General features: G+C 43.4%; 1 protein-coding gene across 4 annotated transcripts in view; it reads left to right on the forward strand.

Annotated features, from left to right (window-relative positions):
• Positions 1-17994, forward strand: part of PLA2G4A (phospholipase A2 group IVA) — a 70224-nt gene extending 52230 nt beyond the window's left edge. For all 4 annotated transcript variants that reach the window (XM_072932732.1, XM_072932733.1, XM_072932734.1 and 1 more), the window contains 9 exons: positions 622-736; positions 3089-3226; positions 3589-3681; positions 5027-5098; positions 6798-7085; positions 12153-12337; positions 15182-15377; positions 15574-15731; positions 16540-17994. In XM_072932732.1, the coding sequence (XP_072788833.1) occupies positions 622-736; positions 3089-3226; positions 3589-3681; positions 5027-5098; positions 6798-7085; positions 12153-12337; positions 15182-15377; positions 15574-15731; positions 16540-16671 (1377 nt within the window). In that variant the 3' untranslated portion in view covers positions 16672-17994. The remainder of the gene's footprint in view (positions 1-621; positions 737-3088; positions 3227-3588; positions 3682-5026; positions 5099-6797; positions 7086-12152; positions 12338-15181; positions 15378-15573; positions 15732-16539) is intronic.
• The last annotated feature ends 4460 nt before the right edge of the window (positions 17995-22454 follow it).

The following is a 22454-nucleotide window of genomic DNA, read 5'->3' on the forward strand; positions in this document are numbered from 1 at the left end:
CCTAAAAAAGTACTAATTTCAATGTGAAAGATCCCCTTGGTTTCTTTGAAAATAAGACAACAGGAAAGCTTCATACTGTTGTATTCTATAATTGAAAATTCCTAATTGGCTGAATCAGGCACAAAGATTTCCAGTTCAAACGAGTCAGGTGAGCAGCAGCTGGATTTGATCTTGTGGCAAAATGGAAATGTGTCAGTAGATTTGCAGATGTGTTTTATGCATTTATATCCCTCATGAGTTACACTGATAGTGGGTTTTAAACAATTTAAAACACTGAAAAAGAGGCAACACAGCATTTAGTGGCAGATGTATAGAATTCTAATGCTGAAGGGCTGTTAATGATTGTGTGAGGTTGGTGACAAGTCCCTGTGTACCAAGGGATGAAAAAAATGCACTGATGTTTAATTTAAATCAGAACCTGACACATCAGTGAAAAACTTTTCTTATCAAATTCCATTGACAAGAGGAGTCACTCAGGTCTTTATATAAAATAAAAATATGTGATATTTATTTTTATATTGTATATAATATATATGTGTATACATACATATATATATATATATATATAAAATCAGGCCTTTACAGGATGTGTTTGGGACCAATGTCTTTCTTTCCCTGCAGAGGATGGACACCACTCTGAGCAATATGAAAGAGAAGATCAATAATGCCCAGTGTGCTCTGCCACTCTTCACCTGTCTGCATGTCAAACCAGATGTCTCAGAGCTGATGTTTGCAGGTGTGTTCCCAATCTGTGTTGAGTCACTTGTGGCAAGGAGGGGGAGGTGTGTGGCTGGTTAAAAAACCCATTTTTTTTAATGCACCTGAGACTAATTGCATCTGGCTTCTGGGAATGTGACAGAGTGATAAGTAGTTACTCAGGGATAAGTGATGACATATTCAGGTAGGAGTGCCAAGCCAAAGAGAAACCTGGTGACTTCAACAGGGGAAAGATGTTTAAATTAGGGTATCAAACAGCAAGAAAACACCCTTCTTCTTTCAGAGAAGGGTGACATCAACAGATGATGATCTTCGAGGTCTTCACCAACTCTAACGATTCTGTGATTAAAACTGATAAACAAATTAGATATAATGCCTCTTTTTCACTTCTTGCCCATTGTGAAGTGCTGTTGGTAACAAAAAAACTCCTTTTACTTGTATTTATTCCCTAGATTTTAATCCCCTCTGGTAACTTCAGTTCACAGTGGGTCCAGTGGAAGATGCTACACTAAGACAAGGATGTGTGCATCTGTATGTAGTTACATACAAGACTGGAAAGGGAAGTGCCAAGTGGTTTGCCTCAGGTTTATACATCATTGTATTTCCTAAAATAGTTATTTGGAGAAGTTGCTGTCAAAGCTTTGGCTGGAAATGAAAATGAGGAATTGTAAATTAGGCTAAATATTTAATGGGAAAATGTGTCTTTAACTTTGCTACTTAGGAAACTGATACCTTTTTGTTTGAAAATAGGAGTATTTTGGGTTTAGATGAACTTCTGTTTTAAATATATTTTAATTGAATTACTGTTTGAAAACCAAAATGATCTTTTGTTAATAATGTCTTTCTCTAAGCAAGACCAGAAGCACCTGGAAGCTTTACTTTGCTCTATAAAAAGGTATTCCCTGTGCCAGTGGATCTTGGGTTTGGCTTTTGAGGCTGACATCTGTCATTTCAGAGGATGCTAGATTTTGATTGCTTCTTATTTTAAGCTCCATTCCTCCTTTAGCTTTTCCTGATGTGAGAGCTATAGTAAATTTTGAACAGAAATATTTACACTTCCTAATTTACATTGATTCTAAGGCAGAAATTTTATTTCCCTGAGCAGGATTTGTGATTTGAGAATCTTCAGTGCAAATGCAAGCTGGAGGCGAGCTAACACAAATTAATTCTAATTCTTAGTTCCGCTTTGCTGTTACCCTGGTTCTGCATATGCAGCTGCCAATTCATGTTTATACAGCTAAAAGGAAATATGAAATTTCTGGACTGGGTCTTCAGTGGAATTTCTTTCTGTTCCAGTGAATGTGAAGATTTGTGGGTGATTTATTTGGAAAAGAGGATGTTGTATTTGACTTAGATAAGCATTACCCTGTGAAATGAAACTCCCAGCAGTCATGATTAAATCTTTCCTTTTCAGGACAAGTGTTCACCTTCTGCTCCACACGTCAGCAGGAATATCCCGAGGGTGGATGGCATTCCATGACATGTGGGGATATCTCAAAGCTGTCTCTTTTGCCTTCCTTTTTCAGAATTACTTTTGATTTATTTCCAGTCAAATAATCCCTGCTAAAAATAGGGAAGGTGAAATAGATGAATGGGGGAAATGCTAAAAGAAGATATGTTTTGTTTGTTATTTGCTCCGTTTTTGAACGGAATTCTCTGATGGAGGCAACTCCACTGGTATCAAAAAAAGTGTTTCCAAGTCAGCTAAGATCCATTTTCAAAGGCCTACATCAATAGAATGCAAATAATTTCTGATATTTTCTGCAAAGATCAGAAAATGCATTTGAACATTTTATTCCATATTTTTCTTGAGCTCTCTCTTCAATAAAATGGACTTTTAAGGAGATCTTTGGCAAAGTTTGAACTGTTAAGTTTATCATCTGCCTCTCAGCTTTGCCTTTTGATATTGGATTTCCCACAAAACTCTTGGTTTGGGTAGAATCCAAATGCCTCTGCTAGAATACTTCACAACCCTTGCGATATTCAGTAATTGGTTTTGTGCCACTTCTGTCACTGCTCTCCATGTTTTTGGTGGAATTGCAGTGAAGGAAAAGCAGCTTGGGGCTGAGACCCACATGTGGCAGGGTACCATGCTGAAGCAGGGGATGAAAACCAGATGTCACTGTGTGTTCTTCATTTGTCATCTCTCCTTTTATACCTCTGGTTTTCCAACGTCATTCTTTTCACCAAAGTTTATTGTGATAAGGGAGAATGAGGATTCTTTCCCTGCTGAGACATCACTGACCTTGATTTGATATTCCTAATGGTTATTTGGCTTCCCATTTCACTAAAATTTCTTTGCTTGGTTTATTTCTGTGTTTTCCTCCTTCCTGAGATTTCTGACTGAGCAGTTTTTTTTCTGATTTTGCAGACTGGGTGGAATTCAGTCCATATGAAATTGGAATGGCCAAGTATGGCACTTTCATGTCTCCTGATCTGTTTGGAAGCAAGTTTTTTATGGGGACAGTGGTGAAGAAATATACTGAAAATCCCTTGCATTTCCTGATGGGTGAGTATGTGACAGAAAGAGGCTTAAAAATAAATGCAATTTCAGTAGTTCATAGACTTTTAAATGCAGTCACACAAAGTGTGAGATGGGAAGTGGAGCTCTCAGTTTGTTGGAAGACATTAATTGGAAAGATTTCACAGATATGGATTGGCATTGTTGATTTGTTTCTAATTTCCATGGGTTTTTGTTCTCATTTGGAGATTATAACTTGGCTTGCTTCAAACTCACAGGAGTGTTCAGAGAGCAACCAACTGCTTAAGTAGTGCTTATTAAGATATGTGGAGTTTATTTTCCTTCTGCCAAGCACCATTCATTGTTGGTTTTTTGTTTGTTTGTTTGTTTGTTTGTTTTTTCTCTTCCAGGTGTCTGGGGCAGTGCATTTTCAATATTATTTAACAGAGTCCTTGGTGTCTCCAATTCTCACAATAAAGGGCCCACCATGGAAGAAGAATTAGGTACTATTAGTAAATAATTCCACTATTCAGAGCAATTACTAGTAAGATTCTCCCTCTGTGGAAGGATGGCACTGCTTGTAGTAATTTAAGAATGTGGAATTAATTACCTTTAGTTGCTGGCACTCCTGGATGCTGCTGAGGTGGGGAAAGAGCACTGGGGAAGTTCTTTCCTTTCATTTTTGTTTCTGGTCACATAGAGCTGTTGAAAGTCACATGCATGTAGCTAGCTCTTTTCTGGTAGTTAATAGAATCCTCTATTTTTGGAGAGCAGAAGCTTACAAGTATTTCATAGTTACTCGTGTAGTCTCGTGACACTGGGCTGTGTTATTAAAGGGTTTAGCAAAATGCACCTAAATTTTCTCATCTCTGGGTTGTTAAATTGCTCTAACCACAGCCTGTTGGTTATCTGGTCCTTTGCTTGCAAAATGAGTGGTTTTGGTTTCACTCTTGGTACAGAAATGGCAACATGACTGTAGAGAAAGAGTTGTGGCTTGGTTTGGATGGACTTTATCGAGTTTTATCTGAGAATGTAGTTAACTATAGAAGGCTTTTTACACTCCTGTTTCCTGTTGAGAAAACAGCATTACAGGGGAAGATCTGACCAATAAATAAATTGTCCTAGACAGCCAGATCTTTCTGAAGAGTGAGAAAAGCAAATGTAGATTGAGATAGTTTTTAAATAATAACCTCTGTCTGCCTCCTAATGGATGGAATTCAGCTGTTTGATAAACTCTTTATGGATGAGAATGAGACCTCCAGGTTCCTATTTCTGACACAACTCCTGAGTGTTAGCAGCTCCTCATGGAGGATCCCTATCAATAAATGTGATCATTGAAAAGTTTGCTTTTGAAAGGTAATGAGACACAGAATGTTATCTGTCATCTGTGACTCGTTTCACATATCATTTAAAAAATACTCTCTGAAGTGGGATCAGATGTGAAAATATTCATGTGACTTGAACCACAGTTTGAACCAGAGCTGGAGATGTCCCAGTGCCACTTTGGCACCACAGTAACGTTTTCCTAGTTCAGTAGGAGCTGCTGAGAGGACAGAAGCTGAACATCTACATTTTAATGAAGGTGAATAAAGTGTGTCAGGTATGTGGTGCAGAGGGGAGTGGGAGGTACTGCTTTAGGGTTACGTTTTTTTTTCCAGCCCAAAAACTGCAGGCTAAATACAATACCTGCTCCTCACATTGTAATGTCCACAGCAGAACCAGTCTCTTCAGATGTATTTTCTATTACAAAGACTACAGCAATTTTATGACTCAGATTGTTTTGAAATTCTTAACTGTTCTGCCAGTTAAACCCCTGCAGTTTAAAGGAATTTATATTTCTTTCAACAGAAAATATTAGGCTAAAGCACCTTGTGAGCAATGACAGCTCAGACAGTGAAGATGAGTCACAGCATCCAAAAGGTAAGGAAATGCTCAGATTTCATTTCATCATTTCCTTTTTCCATCAGCTTTTGTGTGGCTCAGCAAAATAGAGAACAAGAGACCCCAGGAAGTTCTGGGCTTCACTTCATGTCACCTGCTCAAGCTGATCATCAGGTGATTCTCTCACACACGTCTGGAATTCCACATACATCCCAAAAAATGTGGTCTGCTGGGCCAGAGTTCTCTGGAAGTCTGTTTCCAGCAAACTGCCGAGCTGAGAGGCACCTTGGAATTGCTGCCAGCCCCCTAAACCAACATTATCCATTGTTTTCAAGGGTTTTGTGATCAAATATTTACCTGAGAATTGTTTAATGTGTTTCCAGCATTCACAAGTGTCTTCTAGCACCTTTACAAATGACATCTGGTACAGGAAATTCCTCATGCATGGCACAGTGTTTGTAACAGTGCCCAAATCCAGGTGCCCAGAAGAGGCACAGCCACAAAGGGAATGCTGGGCAGTAGAAAGAAAAGATTCTATTGACAATTACCTATAAGAACCTAAAGCACCTGGAGATTTCTGGTGTCTTAGTCAGCTTTCTTTATTTGATATCTTTGGAGTGATTTTCACCTGCAAAAATCGAGTTTTATTTTTAACAAGTGGAGCAAAGATGACAATGCAGCTGTTTGTGACTTCAGGATCTACAGAAGAAAAGGAAATCCTGGGTGATGCGACAGGGAATTATGTCATTAGCTCAGCTCAGTGATTCCTTCTTCAACTCCCCTTATGTGTAAAACTGTAGGTGGTACCAGGTTTTGTGTTTATTTGTGGATTTCCTGTTTAAACACTACAGCCGGCACCAAACACATTTCTCTCCTAGTTTGTAGCCATAGTGAACAACCAACAAATCTGGGATTGTAAACACTTGGAAATCCTTCTCACTTCCATAGAATATTATTGGACAGATGTTGGACTTCTCTGATGCTTGTCTTCTCTCTGCTTATGTAAAACTCAGCTACTTTAAAGCGTGGGTTAAAAGCTGAATTTAAAGTATTAAACTTGAGCCTGAATTATTTTCTTATCCAAAACACCCCCAAAAAGTCAAGTTTTGACAGGTAAATGAATGCAGGGTGGTGCCAGTCCAGGTCATTTTTACTGCGAGCTCCAACTGCAGACATCTAAGTCTGAATCTTTCATTGCATTCTTTAGTTAATTAAAGCCAGATATTAATTGTAGTTTATAGTTTCCTGTAATGATAATTTCAGGTATTTTAGAATTCCCATGCTATAGCATTATCCTTTATGCAGAGTAACTCTGCTTTCCTGAGCAAAGCTGGATTTCTAACAGGCAGGAAAGGTGGAGAAGGCTGTCAGTGCACATCCAGATGAATTCAGGTCTACATCAAGTATGGATCTTATCAGCTCAGGTCTATCCCTGAGCCCAGCAGAGCTTACAGAGAAAGCCCTGCTCAGGTCATCTAACATTGCCAGTCTATTTTCCTGATGGACACAAGCACACTATTGTGGTGTAGATGAAAGGTTTCACTGGGCTGTGAAGTTGAAAGGATGAATTTTCTGCACTTCTCTAAAATCATTGTTTCAAAGCTCCATCATCCAGCCCCTGGCTCGTTGAAAGAACTCTTTTATTTTCGCCGATCCTTTATTTTATAGCCCCTGCAATGCTGGGGTTACACTTGCTGTGTTAACTACCACTGCTGAGTGTTCTCCTTTTTGTGTGCAGGCACGGAGGGCGCTGAGGCAAAGCGGGAGCAGCAGGAGAGGCAGCAGGAGAGGCAGCAGGAGAGCGGCCAGGAGAGCGGCCAGGAGAGCGGCCAGGAGAGCTGGGTGCAGCGCATGCTGATGGCCCTGGTGGGGGACAGCGCCCTGTTCAACACGCGCGAGGGCCGCGCCGGCAAGGTGCACAACTTCATGCTGGGGCTGAACCTCAACAGCTGCTACCCCCTGTCCCCTCTGGCAGAGCTGCTCACCCAGGAGTCCCTGGAGGAGGAGGAGGCGGCAGCAGTGGCAGGTCAGTTCCCAGCACGCTGCTGCTGGCTGTGGTTATTGATGAAGGCAGAGGCAGCGAGTTCCCAGCACGGTAACATCACACCAGGAGGGCCACCACAGCAGCGTGGGCATTGTCCGGCAGTGGAGCTTGTGAGGGGACTGGGACGCTCCAAGGGCACCACACAGTGACTCCTGCCTGCTCCCTGCCCTGTCCCTTGGCACGGTGTGGCACAGCCACTGGAGGGACAGTGGCTCTTGCTTTGGCAGAAGGGGACCAAACTGCTTTTGTGTATGGAGCCCTTTGTTACATCTGCTTTCTCACTGTCTTGGCCTTCTCCAAAAGGTATCCAGGTTGTTCCTTGGCTCTTATTGATGCTATGCCAGGTGGTGGAAATGAAACCTTTCCTTTTGCTCCTGCAGGGCTTCCCTGTTGCAAAAATTTTGTAGCTCATCTGCTGTCTTTGTCTTTTGAAAAACCCCTGGAGGCAACACATTTCTTCACTTGTAGGATCACAGAATCAGTGAATTTTGGAAGGGACCCACAGGATCATGGGGTCCAACCCCTGTCCCTGCCCAGACACCCCAGCAATCCCACCCTGTGCATCCCTGGAGTGTTGTCCAAACCCTCCTGGAGCTCTGGCAGCCTTGGGGCTGTGCCCATTCCCTGGAGAGCCTGGGCAGTGCCCAGCACCCTCTGGGGAAGAGCCTTTCCCTGAGCTCCAGCCTGACCCTGCCCTGACACAGCTGATAGATTCTTACTTTGGCGACACCATGTTCTTGCCAATGTGAATCCATCTGACAAACACTTCCATTCCAGGGTCCCTGATGTACAGCTGCATTCCTATTTCATGTTGTCTTAAACAAGAATGCTGATAGAGGATAAGAATTTCAGAAGAACATGAATTTGCAAAAGAAGTTCAAAGTCTTCCCTCACTCTATGAGGGATATGGTGTGTGGAACAGTAGCTGTGAAGAATTATTGTGTTTGGTTAGGATTTTGGAGCCTTTGCCTTAGTGTCCACTGCAATCTGCTCAGTGAAAGGCAGTTAATTTCTTGGTGTTCTCCTGGCACTGGCAGTGTCCAAGCCCAGGCCGGACAGGGCTTGGAGGAACCTGGGATAGTAGAAGGCATCCCTGTCATGGCAGGGGGTGGCCCTGAGCTATATTCAAGGTTCTTTCCAACCCATCCCATGATTCTGTGATCCATCAAGCAAAGAACCACTACACCTCTCTGAAGGGGATGTTCCCTCCAGGCTGCTCCTCCCAGCACAGCCCTCCCAAGTATCCCTGGTGACAGCACCATTCTCCTCTGCCCCCATTTCCTATTCAGAGGAAGGACATTGTCCCAACTGCTCATTAAGCAACAGTAAATACCTGATGTCATTTAAAAGCTTAAGTAGCAGCCGTGCTCTAATGTGTATTTGTTAATGTAACAAATCCCTTGCAGGGCTTGAAGAATAATTTCCATCTGGACTCCACTTTCTAAATATTTCTGTCATCTCAGAGGTGTTTACAACTGGGTAGTCTCAATATTTATAGTACTTGGAAAAGAGGCAGGAAAGTGGATAGGAAATTTATGGTTGGAAAAAATGACAGTTGATGAGAATTTTGCATAATTAAGACACGTGGATAGTCTTCAGAATCAACTGTCAGCTTCCTGGGATTTAATTTAGATGGAAATAAAATGCTGGTTTGACAGAACTCTGCACCTCTGACACAATTACTCTGGAGTGCCTGAAACTTCTGTGGGCTAAAATGGGAAAAGTTTGACATGACTGCAGTTTTTTGCTGTTAGCCAAAGCCCACATTCATAAACCTGCAGTTACAACTCAGATCTGACAGCTGTGAGTGGTTGCAATATTATTGTCAAGAACAGTTAAAAACCCCTTGAAATGTCAGTAGTTAATAATAAAATGTAATAATTCTGTAGTGTGATGAGTGTATCCACACTTTAATGCTGTGAATTTTCCTAATATATGGAAGAGCTGAGGAGCCCAGAGGCACAGCTAGAAAGGAGTCTGTGGTGTAAAATTTAAATCCTTAGATTACTGTGGCACTGGATGCATTTAAGCTGTGCATATTTATTCCTAGCACTGGCAGTTTACCTGTCAGCTTGAGTGCAGAGGGAAGTCTGTATTGCTTTAAGACTTACTCTCCTTTATTGCCATACACTCCAAAGGAGAAATAAGTGAATCAAAAAGGATATCAATAATACTTTCCATCTCCAGTTGTCCCAAACGCTCTGCAGAGGATGAGCTGTGGCTGACCTAGGGCAATCTTACAGTCATTGCTGAGGATTGAATTTAGGGTCTGCAGTGCCTGCAGAAGAGATCCCAGCTGCTTGGTCTGGAAGTAAAACACTTGGCTTTGCTTTTCCACAGATTCTATTTGTGGAGATAATGCTAAACATTTTTATTTCATCAGGATTTCATTGTGAACTCAGAGTTGTTCTGTTTCTTTTCTTGATGTTACAACACACCAGAACGATTTGAGAAAATGCCAAGTGCATAACAATGGGGAAAAATAGCCCCTAATCCCTGCTTCCTTACTTCAGTATTTATGGAAACAGTTGTAGTAGATGGACGTCAGTAGCAAGTGCCCTTCTGATCTGCCCTCCTCCCACTGGAGCTGCCATCTGTGGCAGATTTGGTCTCTAGGACGTGCCCACTATGATTTCCTAACAAATATCTGTCTGTGTATCCCATTGCTGGGAAGCTGACAGGACTGAGCTGGCTAAAGATGGAGCTGGGCTGGTAAACACGGACCCACAGAGTTGTTAAGGCTGGAAAAAGCTTTTAAGATCATCAAGTCCAACAATCAACCCAGCACTGCCACTAAACCCTGTCCCCAAGTGCCACATCCTCCCATTTTCTCCCAGTTTGCTGTTTGATGGACTGGGGGGTGCTGGTAATAGGAATGCATCTTTCCTAAAAGGCTGAAAAGTCATGTCCCAGGCTCTGGGATTCTAGGAAGATTGTGATTACTAAAACCCATTTGTATGGCTGTTATACATTTATTGATGACATGAAGACATTTTCTCCTTTAAAATATGATAAGATTATTTTGATAAATTTGATTTTAGGGTCATGAGGGCTGTAAGCAATAGGATCCATCTCATTCTTCAGTGTTGGGAGGAAGTTTGTGTGGCAGGAATAACACTCCCTTCACAAACACTGTTATAGCTGATGCTGTCCTTGATTAAAGGATCCTCCAAATTCAATTTTTGTAACATAAGATGAAACTTGAGCAAAAATATTTTTGCAATTCCTTAGAAGTTCTAGTGAAAACAAGGGTGAAATTATGCTTGACATGTTGTCTTTAAACAAGATGAGGAAAACCAAATTGGTCTACTTGTGCTAAACTGAACTATAGTCAGTGTGGGTTTTTTTATTGTTTTTAAAAATTTTAATTATTATAATAAATACTGATACATTTTCTTTCACTTATGCAGATTTATGATTATGAAATATATCTGGTTCTAAAATAGGTTTATAAACACCCTTAGCCCTTTAACAATATGCAGTGATTTAAACTGTTCTGTCCTTTAGAAATAAAGGCAAATAGTGGGAAATTGGTGCCTTATTATTTAGAAAAGAGTCCTCTTATAAATAACAACAGAAATAAAAAATTAAATAATCTATTTTAAGATTTTGTTTGGTCATCACAACATGCTGCTCCTGAAATGACAGGGACAAGACTTAGAGTTAATTTTGATAGATTTTCTTTGCTTCAAAAATACCCATTTCTTTTCCCAGATTACTATCATTGTCAATAAGTAGGTGCCAGGAAATTCAATTATAGCGGAAATAATTTTATTTTTCTATCCAGCATTCCTTACATTACACTGCCCTCTACAGATACGAGCATTAGATTTTTTGGTGAAAAGCAAAATCATGCCCTGGAAATATGTGTAAAGTGTGGAACAGGAAAAGACTGTTGGGGAAAAGTTTTTAATTACAGCAGGGATAGTTTAGTAGTGTCCAGACACTTTCATTATCTAGTGTCCAGCGACCTGGGCAAGTGTGAAGACACCCAGGGAAAATGGATTGGTTTTTCCTGAGCTGCACCTGAGGGAATGTTGGGGTTAGAGGGAAACAGCATCAGGTTGGGCTTAAAAAAAAGAATGTGGTGGATACCACAGCAGGACAGCACCAGCAGCAAGTGGCTGACAGGGAATTCTGTCCAGTGCCTGAATTAGGTCACTATTTCTCTTTGTTCCTGCTGGAGTGGTGAGTGTGAGGTCATCAGGTCTGATGCAAGTTGGAAAACAAGATCTGATAGTCCCAATTTAATGAGCAGAAATAGACACTGACAGGTGTCACAGGAGGGCAGAGCCACATTGAGGATTTTGGGGTCAATTTGGGAGAGTTAGGAAGAATGTGGGATTGGGAAGGAGCCTGGGGGAATAGGTTTGGGCAGGGGTTGTAGGACACTGAGGGGTTCACAGAATATTAGGGTTGGAAGACCTCTGGAAATCGCAGAGTCCAACCCCCTGCCCAGGCAGGGTCACCCAGAGCAGGGGACACAGGGGCACGTCCAGGGGGGTTTGGGATGTCTCCAGACAGGGAGACTCCACTCCCCAGGCAGCTGTTCCAGGGCTCTGCAGCCTCCAAGGGGAAGAAGTTCTTCCTTGTGTTGAGGTGGAGCTTGTTGTGTTTTAGTTTATGGCCATTGCTCCTTGTCCTGTCACTGGCACCACGGAACAGAGTCTGGGACCATCCTCTGACACCCCAATATGTCTTTTGACATCCCTTAAACTTTTTCCTTTGTGTATGGATTGTTTGGGATGATGGAAGTGAAGGTGGGAGGGCTGGGATCAAACCTGGACGTTTGTCCCCTTTGGTTCACCTCCTCTGGGTCTGCCTTGTGAACCTCTTGAGAGCCCTTCCAGTTCTGGCTTTTCACCTCATTCTCCAGTTTTTAAGAGTTCTGGTTACACTTGAATTCATGGTGTGTTTACCTGGGATACACTGTGCAGTTCAAATTCCATGCTCTCCCCAGACCCTAGGGAGACACTGGAAAGCTCATCAGAACCTCAGTTCTTAACTCGGGTGTCCCTGCTTGGTTTGGTTTTCCCGTGTTCCACGCAGATCCTGACGAGTTTGAGAGGATCTATGAGCCCCTGGATGTGAAGAGCAAGAAGATCCACATCGTGGACAGTGGGCTGACCTTTAACCTGCCCTACCCGCTCATCCTAAGGCCCCAGAGAGGCGTGGATCTCATCATCTCCTTTGATTTCTCAGCCAGGCCAAGTGATTCCAGCCCTCCTTTCAAAGTAAGTGACACAGGCCCTTCCTTCCCTGCCTTCAGGAGTTCAAGGTGACTCAGTTCTATTCCTCATGGTCCCAGAAAGGTCTTGGTGCTGTTGTATCTACAGCTTTGGAATATTTCTTTCCACGTCAAGGCAGAATATTGCCCTGTGCCTCAGTTCCTGTTTACATGCCTTCCATGAGGCAACTGGCACAAAGAGGGATTAAAGAGCTTGCTTTGAAGCAGGAGCTCGGTTGTTTTTATGGAAGTTTTGCTTTGGCACTGATTGCAGAGTTTTATTTTCTGTCAGAATTAAACAATTAAGTCATTTTCCCTGCCGTACTCTCCCTCCGCCCAGCTGCTCTCCTCTGTGAGCTGTGATGTAAATGGATGGTTTCGTGTCATCATCTTGCAGAAATGCATCATCTCAGGATTGCTAAATAAATAACCTTTTGGAATCAGGGCTAACTGTTCATTTACATCTCACCAGGATAATCCCAGCACTAGTTTAAGTGGAGCTCTTAAATCCATCCAGCCCAGAGGAAAACAGCAACAGGAGAACAGGGAGTAAGTGCCACGGCTGTTTTCTGCAGCAGGTGTGGAAAGCACAGCTGTCAGTCTGTACAACCTGCACATCCACACAGCTCCAGCTGATCCCAAAGCCTTCACATGGATCACTTGGGTAACTGCTACAGAAAAAACAGCACTTCAGAGGCTGCTGTGAGGTTCTCACTTTGTGCTGTGGTTTAGTGGGCGTGGTGGGATTTGGTTGTGTCTGATCTTGGAGGTCTTTTCCAACAGCAGTGATTCTACCATCCTCAAAAAAAGAGTTGTTATTTATTTCAAACCCAAATGGATTTTTAAAATTATTTTTAAGGGAACTCAGAAAACATTCCTGTTTGAGAAACAACTGGCATTCCTTGTTACTTTACAGACAAATTTCAGTTAGAACAAATGGACAATTCTTTTCCTTCAGCTGCTATGGAGTGACAAAACCCCCAAAACAGCACTAGAAAACAACAACAGTAGCAAAATGAGTTTGAGATCAGTGCTGCCAACTGCAAAGCCAAATTACAGGAGAACAAAAAGGAGAAATTCCCGTAATCTCTAGATCTCTTGGGGCTACTGGAGAGAATAGAGCACTGAGAAGACTTCCTAGTGCTTGAGATCCTTTGTTTTTTCTTAAATGACTGAATCCCAGAGTCTGTTTTTCTCCTTTAATATTCTATTTGCATAAGAATGTGTCTCCTTTTTTGTCAAGAGTGTTTGCCCCGGCAGCTAAATTTTGCTGACACAGCACTGCCATTGCTTCTGAAATAATCTTTTTCCTCCCTTTTTTAACATTCCATAGGTGGAGTCCGTGCAGAAGTCTGTAGATGGTCACCCCTGCTACCCTTAGCATTTTGTCTTTGTCAGCTGCAATTTTCTGGATTGTTTTGGGGAACATGGAGAGATTAGTGAGCACTCAAGTGGCATCCTGAAGGTTTTTCTCTAAACCATCACTTTCAAAATGCAAAAAATTCCTTTATATGATAAAAAATGGTGGGAAAGCTAGATGGTGCCTCAGGTTTTCCAGAAGCCTGTGTTGAAGGGAATTGTTTCTGGAGCACAACTGGGTGTTTGCTGAGGCAGACATAGGTATATTCCTGACGCAGAGGACAGGAACAGGAGCCACTTCTGTCCCACTGGTGTATTGCAAAGAGCAAATGCCACTTCAGAAGTGGGCCTGTATCTATGGTAGCACTCTAATATTTTACTCAATGACTCGAGCCTTGGTTTACCATTTTACACCCACTATCTCTTACCTCCTGCGTATCCAAAACAGTAGTCCAAAGAAGGGGTCCTATTTCATTGAAAACCAAGATTAAAGATATTTGACCTTCCCTCTCCTCCCTCTCACACACCCTCATTACATGCTTCTGAGTCATTGTTTACAAATTATCTTGTTTACTGAGTTGTCATGAGGAAAAAGAAGCCTGTTTTCCAGTGCTCTTCACTCGGTGTGCTTTGAGAAGCCCCTGACTGGGAATTAATTCTGAGTACAACAATGTGTTGCCTGGTGTTTAGGATCTCTCAGTGGTTGCCACAGCACTGGTACTGCTTTGCAAAGTAAAATTATGGATGGCTTCTCCCTCACTGTCAGCTCTGTAAATTCACCCCCAGGTGTGGGGCAGACCACATTCCTTCCTGTGACTCATGTGGCAGATGGTGGAGCCTGGGCAGGGTGAGTGAGGTGCTCAGTTGGTCCTGCTGGGTCATCTGTGCTGAGATGGACTTGATTAGTCCTGAGAACCACAGGGTGCCTTGGGCTGGAAGGGACATTAACCTCATCCCACCCCTGCCATGGCAGGGACACCTCCCACTGTCCCAGGTTGCTCCAAGCCCCATCCAGCCTGGCCTGGAATGCTCCCAGGGATGCAGGGGCAGCCACAGCTTCTCTGGGCACCCTGTGCCAGGGCCTGCCCACCTCACAGGGAATGATTCCTTCCCAATATCCCATCTAAACCTACTCTCTAGCATTGGGAAGCCATTCCCTGTGTGCTGTCCCTCCATCCCTTGGAGATTGTCTCTTGCCATGTTTCCTGTCAGCCCCTTCAGGTGCTGGAAGGTAGGTCACAGTGAGGTCACCCTGAAGCTTCTATTCTCCAGGCTGCACCATCCCAACTCTCCCATCCTCTCCTCCCAGCAGAGCTGCTCCATCCCTCTGACCATCCTGGTGCCTCCCCTGGACTCCCCCCATGTCCTTCCTGTGCTGGAGACTTACTAATTTATGGATTACATTAACCACCCAACACAATCCCTGTCTCTGCACACCTCCTGGCTTTGCAGTGGAAGCTTTTGTGCACCTGAGTCTTTTTCCTCTTTCCAGGAAATCCTGCTGGCTGAGAAATGGGCCAAAATGAACAAGCTTCCTTTCCCCAAGATAGACCCCAACGTGTTTGACAGGGAGGGCTTGAAAGAGTGCTATGTTTTCAAGCCAAAGGACACCTCATCGGAGAAGGACTGTCCAACCATCATCCACTTTGTGCTGGCCAACATCGACTTCAGGAAGTACAAAGCTCCAGGTGAGCTCACAGTTCCTGATGCTGAATCTACCTGTTCCTCTGGAATCACTTGGTTATGTACTAGGAATGTTTTGCCTCTGAAACAACTCCATCTTTGTCTGCAGAGCTTAGGGAATTAATTCAAAGGAGCTGTTAAAAATAAGGTAATAAATCCTCAGCCCTAGCATTTGGATGGAATTTTTGTATTTGTGTGCAGGCATTCCCAGAGAAACACAAGAAGAGAAGGATTTTGCAGACTTTGATATTTTTGATGATCCAGACACACCTTTCTCTACCTTCAACTTCCAGTATCCCAATGAGGCTTTCAAGAGGCTCCATGACCTCATGGAGTTCAACACCCTCAACAACATGGATGTAAGTATGGAGGGCTAAAGGAGCTGAATTGTTACAGGGGGAAGTGGGTGATGTGAGGAAAGCCCTAAATCTGCCCTACAGAAGGTACAGGGCTTTGCCTCAGTGATTGCCTGATTTTCTCATTTGGTTCTTGCCTTGGTTTTGCCATTTTACCATCCCAAGCCTTTCAGGATAGCTGAGCAAAGGGCACTGTTAAAGACGTAAACATGATATGCAGAACTTTTATACTCAGGGTGTTTTTTTGTGTAATTGGACAGAAAGGACACTGGAAGTTTTCTCTGAAGGAAATTTCTTTATCAGCTAACTCAGTAATAATTATTTGTAATTGGTAGTTGGTGAAACATGACATCATGATCCCAACATCTGTGGAGTGGCAAGTATAATGATCATCCCAGATAAAGATACAGGTGTGTTAATCAATATAGTGAAGAAAACTTGTTACATCGGCACAAAGGAAATAAAAGTGAAGATTTAATCTTTCTCAACATAATAATTACTTTCTACATCCTTGAAATATGGATTTTTCTCAATGTTTGGATTTACCTTTCTGAGTTTCACTGGGGCTTTTTAAATTCTGTGTATTTTTGTGTGACTTCTTTGGTGTTAGTAGCCTACCTCTTATTTTTACTAACCACGTTATAATCAGTGTTTTACACACTCAAGAAATACTATTTGTACTAAAACTCATCGATCCCTCTGCTCAGTGATGGAGGGGAGCTGAAAGTGGGAGCAGCAGCTGTTAAGGGGAGAAGGGGCTGTTTCTGTCCACTTGCAAGTGTTCAGATGGGGGTTTTGCTGCTGGCTGCAGGTGATCAAGGAGGCGATGAGGGAGAGCATCGAGTACAGGAAGCAGAACCCCTCGCGCTGCTCCGTGTCCCTGAGCAGTGTGGAGGCCAGGAGGTTCTTCAACAAGAGCAACCTCAACAACAACCACACGTAGAGGCTGTGCCCGGCCCTGCCCCACCTGCCCAGAAACTGCTCCTGCCTTTGGAACTGCAGGCAAAAGGACCTGAGTGCAGCATCCCTGCTCCTCACAGGGCTGTGCAACACTCATGAACACGTATTCTTGGGAATGCTCACGTTCCAATAGCATTTTGTACTGGTTTTCTGAGAGATAAAAAACATTTCAGTAGGTTGAGATCCTCATTTTTAGAACTGTGGAATTAGTTGGAGATCATTGGGTTCAGTGTCTTTTTGTTTTCTTATAAACCTGTAAACACTGGTTTCTTTTGGGAGGGTAATTGATTTTTAATTGACGTAAACTGGGCATAGCTTGAAGGGTAAGATGGAATTAGAGAAAAAAAATTGAAATCCACTTTACTGCTATATGAGAATGTCTGTACCACTCAGCAAAAAACAGAACCTCTGATACTTTCTTTTTCTTATTTAATCCTCAAAATTACATTTTTTTTAACTCTTGAGCTACTGGCAACCATGTGTTAAATTATTGTCAGTTTGTGTATTTCTGACCTGAATGTTTCTTCATAAATTGACAGTGATTTTGCATTTGAGCATGATTAAAATAACACATTTCTGCAAAGGGACAGTGGCGATGTTCACTGGGGATTGGTAGAACGTGCCCAGGTAAGAATGTGAAGCCTTAAGGGCTATTTAAAAAATATATTCTTGGTACTTTGAATAATGAAAGACTGTGCATAGAGAGAGATTATTTCACTACCATCTCAACCAGTATTGCTGTAACTCTGCAGATACACAGAAAACTCAGCTGCACCTCTGAAAACTTTAATTGCTAAAATCAGTAAATCCCTGGGAAGGGAAATAATTCAGTGCATTTCTTTTAACAGCCACTGCACCAAAGAATCATGGAATGGTTGGGGCTGGAAGGGACCTTAAAGTTGATCTCATTCCACCCCGTGCCATGGGCAGGGACACCTCCCACTAGCCTAGGTTGGTCCAAGTCTACATGCAAAGTTCTGTGGTTAAATAACATTTCCTGTATTGATCAATAGGTTTTATTTCTGTTTGAGTTAGTGCATGTTTAAAATCAAGGGAGAAAATAAAAGTAACTTATCTTAGTGCTGCGTAATTTAAACATTTTCCATAAATTCTGGAAAGGAACTGGTACCATTATATTATTGTAATATTTTCTTTTAAATGTCGTCTTTCCTTTTGGTAATGTAATATTTGTATTTTTTATTTTATATATGTACCTACTCTGTTTCATGGAAGAGTTTTATCAGCTTTATACAGTTTATATTATCACAGTGTTACTAGATGATAAAAAATAAAACTATATTTGTCACCTGCTGTTTTCAGACAGTTTTATTTTGATAATTTGGGGGCTATTTTCAGTTTTTTTGTGAAGAGATGTGGAGCAGCTCAATGGTGTGCAGCAGCTCACAAGACTGACAGTGCATGGGATGAGTCTTTGCTGCCTTTAATCTTAGATTCCTTATAAAGCAGGGAAGTTCCTTAGACATTATTAAAAATAATGTGGAAGGAGAATAATAATGCAGGAAAAACCCTCTTCTGACACACAATGTGACACCAACCACACAGAGTTTTCCCATACCTAGAAATGTAATCCTTTGTTTCTTATTTTCCCTCCCTTTAATCCAGGTTCTTCTACTTTGTGTGTACAGTATTTTTTCCCAACCTAGCGTGTGATCCCTTAGGAGGCAGAAAAAGATGGATTTAGAGAATTAATTATTTCAGGCTTTGAACATTACTGTAGGGGCAGCACATGGAAGATCCTTCATGCCTGAAGGACATGGAAGTGCCACCCTGCACTGGTGAAGGGGGTGAAACCTCGGGGGTGAGCTCAGTTCTGGAAAACAGCTCTGGTATGGTGTGGAAAGCAGCTCTGGTGGGCTCTGGAAAATGGCTGTTGTGGGCTCTGGAGAGCAGCTTGGTGGGCCTTGGAAAACAGCTCTGGAGAACACTTCTGATGGGCTCTGGAGAACAGCTCTGGTGGGCTCTGGAAAACACTTCTGATGGGCCCTGGAGAGCAGCTCTGGTGGGCTCTGGAAAACACTTCTGATGGGCTCTGGAAAACACTTCTGATGGGCTCTGGAGTGCAGCTCTGGTGGGCTCTGGGACACCCAGCACTGAGGGCGGCCTTAGCATCTCTTCCATCTCTTCCTTGGGACCTTGGGGCAGGCTGCAGTGCTGGGATGGGCACGGGAAATCTCTGCCTGCCTTTTTCCTTACCAGCAGAAAGGAATGTTCAGAATAAATCCCACTGACCTGGGGAGCAGCGGAGCTCCAGAGCGATGGCCTCGGCCTGTTTGTGCTGGTGAGAAGAAAATCCATTTTGGCAGGGCATGGGGCTGCAGCCAGTGCCCTTTCCCATTCCCCTGGGCATGTTTTGTCTGTGGGATGACACCTGAGCACTGAGTGATGACCTGCAGAGCTGTTCCTACAGAGCACACAGGGCTGGTTTTCCAGGAGAGCTGCGTGTGCTCGGGAGTGGATGTGGGACCAAACACCAGATTGTGCAACCCCTTGTGTTGACATAACACATCTCGCTCTGGTGCTCACTGGAAGCAAAGCCGAGCAGACGTTTCCTGGAGCTGTAAATTCACCCCTCACTGCCGCTGGCACTGGGATGGACAGGTTTGTGTGGGGATGTGACTCACCCAGGAGCTTACACAGGGCCCTTCTCAGGCGGGGTGGGAGGCAGGGGCTGTGGAATTCCCCATGGCAACACAAACACAGCGCTGCTGTGCACGCGAGGAGCAGGCACTGGGACACAGCCAGGACACGGCAGCTCCTTAACCTTTAGACAAACTAAACTCCACAGGAACAGGGATTCTTCTGTGGCTGTGTAATCCATGAGTGCCGGGCATCACAAACCTGAAATCAGAGAACAAAGGCCAAGCCAAAAACTCCCGGTTTTGTTAGGTTTTGTCAGGAGATGTTTGGGAACAGAACTCCCTGAGCAGGCAGCCATGAACTTGAGAGACCCATGTGGCAGGGTGGACCTGGATGGACCAGGACCACAGCCAGGTCTGATAAATACGTGTGGAGCAATGGGGCACTGAAAGGGGAACCCCAGTGTGATGGGGTCAGTGGTGCTGGGCTGGGTCTGATGTCTGCAGAGGGAACTGTTCTGCAGCACCTGGGGCTTCCCTGCCACTCTGTCTTCACTGGGAGCCAGCAACCCATTGGTGAGGCCATCCCAAGACCTGTCAGAAAAACCTCGGGGAATTTAACATCAAACCACCTTTCTACTTAAATATTTTGTCTTTAATCAGTACAATGCTCTTCCAGTGTGTCCTCCTCAAAGCTGTGGCCAAACTGGCCACTGAAACCTGGCAACCTTGAGGCGGTTTTGGCCTTTGAGGCTCTCTCAAATTCTCACCCAGGAATATTTTTTTAGGCAAGTCAAAACTGAGCAGGGAAAAATAGCCAGCTCTGGGTTTATCTGAGTGTGAAAATAAATGTAGCTTGTGCCATTGAAGAATAAATTAGAGTGGTAAAACTAAGCCTCCCATCCCTGGCAGTGCCCAAGGCCAACTTGGACAGGGCTTGGAGCAACCTGGGATAGTGGAAAGTCTCTGTACCCATGGGAGGGGGTGGCACTGGATGAGCTTTAAGGTTTCTCCCAGCCCAAACCCTTCCATGATTTTATGATTCTGTATCATTTGTTTGGCGCTGTTTTGCAATTTAGCCGCATTTCTGCTCCTCACCCAACTTTTTGGATGGGCTGGGGGGATGGATGCTGGGCTGGCACTGACAGCAGGGGACACAGGACTCAGCAGGGGACACGGGACTTGTGCAAGGCAGTCTGTAAATTCTGGGATGAGGAGGAGAACGTAGGAGCCACCCTCCGCATCCCGCTGGTGCTGAACACCTTCCAGACGTTTTCTCACAGCTCGTTTAGGGCGTGTGCTGGAAAACACAAACCGGAATTAACGCCACGGCTTTCAAAGAGATTGAGGGAAATGTTTCATGTTTCGCCAGCGTGTTTGGGAAGCGGAGACGCTGATGCTTTGCAGCTGTGGATTCCATGCAAATCCTTCTGGTCCGGTTTCACCAAAAGCCAGGGATTTGCCTTGAGGGCATTTTTGTGTGACGGGTCAGCCCCTGCTTCTGGCACGAATTAATAATGCCAGGATGCTGCCAGCACAGAGAGACAGCCTGGAGAGCTGGGGTCGGGTCTGGGACGGGAAGGTCCCTCTGCTGCTCCTTTATATCTGCTCTGTCCCGTTATAACCCTGGGAGGAAGCTCTTTTGAACTGATGCTTTTTTGACATTGCAGAACTCCAGAAGTCAGTAGTGCTCTTTAACTCTCATTTGCTGTTCCTCCCTCAGCTTCAATCCACTTTTAACACCTTGCTTTAAACCACACTTTAAACCCATTTTTAGGTAAAGAAATTTATTCCAAGGTGATACAGAGCAGGTTTCGATAACCCACCAGACCACAAGTCTTTTGCTGGTGTTGCCTCTGTGTCTTTTCTGTCTCTTTTTTCAAGAGCTGCCAGAAAACAAATTAGAGAATAATTTGACATCTGAAATCCACTGTGTCTTTATTGCTCACTTCCTTTTCTTTTCTTTTGGAATCTTGGGATCACGGAATAATTACGGTTGGGAAATACCTAACAGATCATCAAGTCCAACCACCAGTCCAGCACCACCACCAGGTTCAGCACTAGACCTGGTCCCCAGGTGCCACATCCACATGGTTTTTGAACACCTTCAGGGATGGGGACTCCACCATGGGACAGCTGGAAGATCCAGCAGAAGGTGTGGGGTGGTGTGAGGGAGCAGTGTTTCAGTGTAAATTATTTGAAATACGGGAAACACAATCTTCTAGATGAAGAACACAGGTATTTATACAGTTAAATATATGTATTTAAAATTTATGTTCAACTTATGAACTGTCATTGCTCAAGACCAAATCCACCCCACTTCTCTTCTCACCCCTGGGGCCAGTGCATGTTTCCAGCTAAAGGAAGTATTTAAAGTCCCAAAGATCATTTGCCTGCTGTTTGGTCCCTGTGTGAGGAAGGGGCAGCAGGGTTGTATTGTAAATGCAGATGAACCCAGAAGAAAGAAACTATGATGTCTGACTCCAGGAGGCTGAATGATTTCTTTATTATAACTATACTATAATACATTAATATACTATTTAAAGGAGATACTAAAACTACATGACTACTTTTTCTAACTACCATATCTAACTTACAACTTGTCACCCTGTTCTCGAGAGTCCAGCCCCAGGTGGGTTGGATTGGCCATCAGGCTCAAACAATCCTCACCAGAATCCAATCAAGCAATCACCCTAGGTAAACAATTCTCCAAACACATTCCACATAGGAAAAACAAGGAGCAGAAATAGAAATTATTCTCTTTCCTCTGTGCTCCTCTATGAAAAATCTTGAAAGAGAGAAGAATGTGCCTGCCACAGGGTTGGGATTTGTCCTTGTGCTTGTAAATTATTTAGTACCAGTGGCAAGGAAGCTGAGCTGTGCAAGCAGCAAAATGTGATGAGAGTGACTTAAATTTAATAAAATGACTAAAAACAGTGAGGATGTGAAAAGTAGGTGAAGACTGAGGGACACTGGGTTGCCTACTGTGGGCTCTATGCACTCCCAGAGTCAGAAAGCCTCTCTCTGTCCTGAAGGCTGCAGCCTCAGGTGTTGTGTACAGCACACACCTTAATGTAGATGTTTTTCTTCCAGGCAGTGATAACTACCCACAATATCAGCCAAATTCCTCTCAATCTGAGTGAAAATTTAAAGGCACAGAATTTAGTCT

Source organism: Taeniopygia guttata, chromosome 8 (genome assembly GCF_048771995.1).
Source record: "Taeniopygia guttata chromosome 8, bTaeGut7.mat, whole genome shotgun sequence".
NCBI classification, from domain to species: Eukaryota; Metazoa; Chordata; class Aves; order Passeriformes; family Estrildidae; genus Taeniopygia; species Taeniopygia guttata.